The sequence below is a fragment of the Etheostoma cragini genome, chromosome 16 (assembly GCF_013103735.1).
Source record: "Etheostoma cragini isolate CJK2018 chromosome 16, CSU_Ecrag_1.0, whole genome shotgun sequence".
Lineage (NCBI taxonomy): Eukaryota > Metazoa > Chordata > Actinopteri > Perciformes > Percidae > Etheostoma > Etheostoma cragini.
This window is the reverse complement of record NC_048422.1, coordinates 23,855,093-23,857,096: the sequence shown is the minus strand read 5'-3', so window position 1 is coordinate 23,857,096 and position 2,004 is coordinate 23,855,093. Positions and strand designations below refer to the sequence as shown.

Below are 2,004 nucleotides of genomic sequence, written 5' to 3'. Positions count from 1 at the left end.
ACACACACACACACACACACACACACACACACACACACACACACACACACAACTCGGATCAAAAGCATTTGGCTCAATCGAGAAGAGTTATCATAAAAAATGTACGCGGGGAGTGTTGAGGCTCAGTGAGAGTCTGTTGATATTTCTCATACTGAAATATTAAATTCAGAACTTGACAACGTTACACGGCGTGCTGGTGAGACTGTTCTGCCCTGATGCCGTTGGACTGAATCCTTCGTCTTTCCCCTGCGCTCATCACTCAGAAACTTCCACATGAATACTTCATCTAAAGCCAGTATGTGTAAAAACTTTACTTAGTTGTATAGATATAGTCCCCCGGAAATCAAAATATGTGTTTCTCCTCTTACCTGTAGTGCTGGTTATCAGTCTGGGTAGAGTCTCTTTCCAGAAATAATGACCCGGTTACTCAAGATAGTCCACCGACCTGGTGGGGAGCAGCTTTAAAGAGGGACTATTTTCTGTCTACCGAACCACAGCCGCCAACCGTATCCCTGCACAGAGACTTGAAATCAAAATAAACGACAAGTTTTTGTTTGTTTTTTTTGCTTTACAAAACAAACAGAGCAACGTCACGTCCCCCCCCCCCCCCCCCCCCCCCCCCCCCCCCCCAAATCCATTAGTCTACAGTGCTCTCAATCTGACAGCTGTGATTTCCATTGGATCAGAGTGCTGCCCGTTCTGCCGATCTCCCCAGCCCCTTGTCACATGATCAATTAATGTTTCCATGACGACTATCCAACATTTTGAAACCACACAAACCAGACATTTTCTTTACGTCACACTGAGCACACAGAACATCTGTATTGGACTTGGATATACACCTTTTGTATATGTAGATGTTGTTTTTTTAGCGGAATTTTCCCTATCCAATATTTTCGATATTTTTAAGCAGATCTTCTCCGCTGTAAAAAATGTCGGTTTGAAAAGAGGTTTGAGTCCGAGTCAAGACCGAGTCCAGGACAAAAACTTATGCATGACAGTATCAAGACAGCCATTTTGGGTTTCCCTTTCCCTCCAATATTATTATCAACATAATAAAGACACCTGGACTCGGTCCGGAGCAGAAGCCATATTGGGCAAGACCAGTGGCCGAGACCGAGACAAGTCCGAGTCCAGATACTAGCGAGTCCATAGAAAAACGGTCTAGAGTCCAAGACCGGACTCGAGTACCAAAGCTCTGGTGTGATCTTTACGTTTCATGTTTATATCCAAAGCTTAATAACCCAATATTATATATAATTGATAGAAAAAGCCAAATAAGTGAAAATGCTTTTCCTGGAGTGCTCATTAACTTTATAATGAATGTCTCTGTGACTTAGAGTGAGAGGATCCTCAACAGAGAGCATGCTGTTAGATGTGGAAAACTGCATTTTGCATAATAAATAGAACAAATGTAAATATTTGTGTGCAGAAAACAAGTGAAGACTCAAACCCGAAATGCTTCAGAATCACAGTCAATTTTTATTTTAACTTATGTTTCCATGACAAAGACATTAAATGGTTTGGATAGAATTTGCATCCATCCATTGTTTTACTTTATGTTACTTTATACACTCATTGACTCGCTCTTTTCTTACTGAGGGGACCAGTAAAGTGTTCTGATTCTGTCTCTATCTCCGGCCTCAGATTGAACATCAGCGACAGCGACATGGTGACCATCACCGACGGCGACGAGGTCGCGGCTCGCATCCTGGCCCGGTACGTCGGGGGGACCGGCCCCTTCAAGCTCTCGTCCACCACCCCCGACCTGACGGTCACCTTCCACTCAGACCCAGCGGGGCTCGTCTTCGGGAAGGGAGAGGGCTTCATCATCAACTACATGGGTGAGGGTCCAAACAGCAGCCCGGTTCAGATCTAAACCCAACTCAACAGAGGTTGGACCATGAAGTCAGTGTACACACCTAAACCTGCACCTACCTACAACCACCTACCTACACCTACACCTACCTACAACCACCTACCTACACCTACACCTACCTACAC

At 44.7% G+C, this 2,004-nt stretch overlaps 1 protein-coding gene across 1 annotated transcript in view; it reads left to right on the top strand.

Annotated features, from left to right (window-relative positions):
* Window positions 1-2,004, top strand: part of LOC117959735 (seizure 6-like protein) — a 42,090-nt gene that overhangs the window by 29,342 nt on the left and 10,744 nt on the right. The window contains exon 10 of the mRNA XM_034897014.1: window positions 1,648-1,844. Coding sequence (XP_034752905.1) covers window positions 1,648-1,844 — 197 coding nt within the window. The remainder of the gene's footprint in view (window positions 1-1,647; window positions 1,845-2,004) is intronic.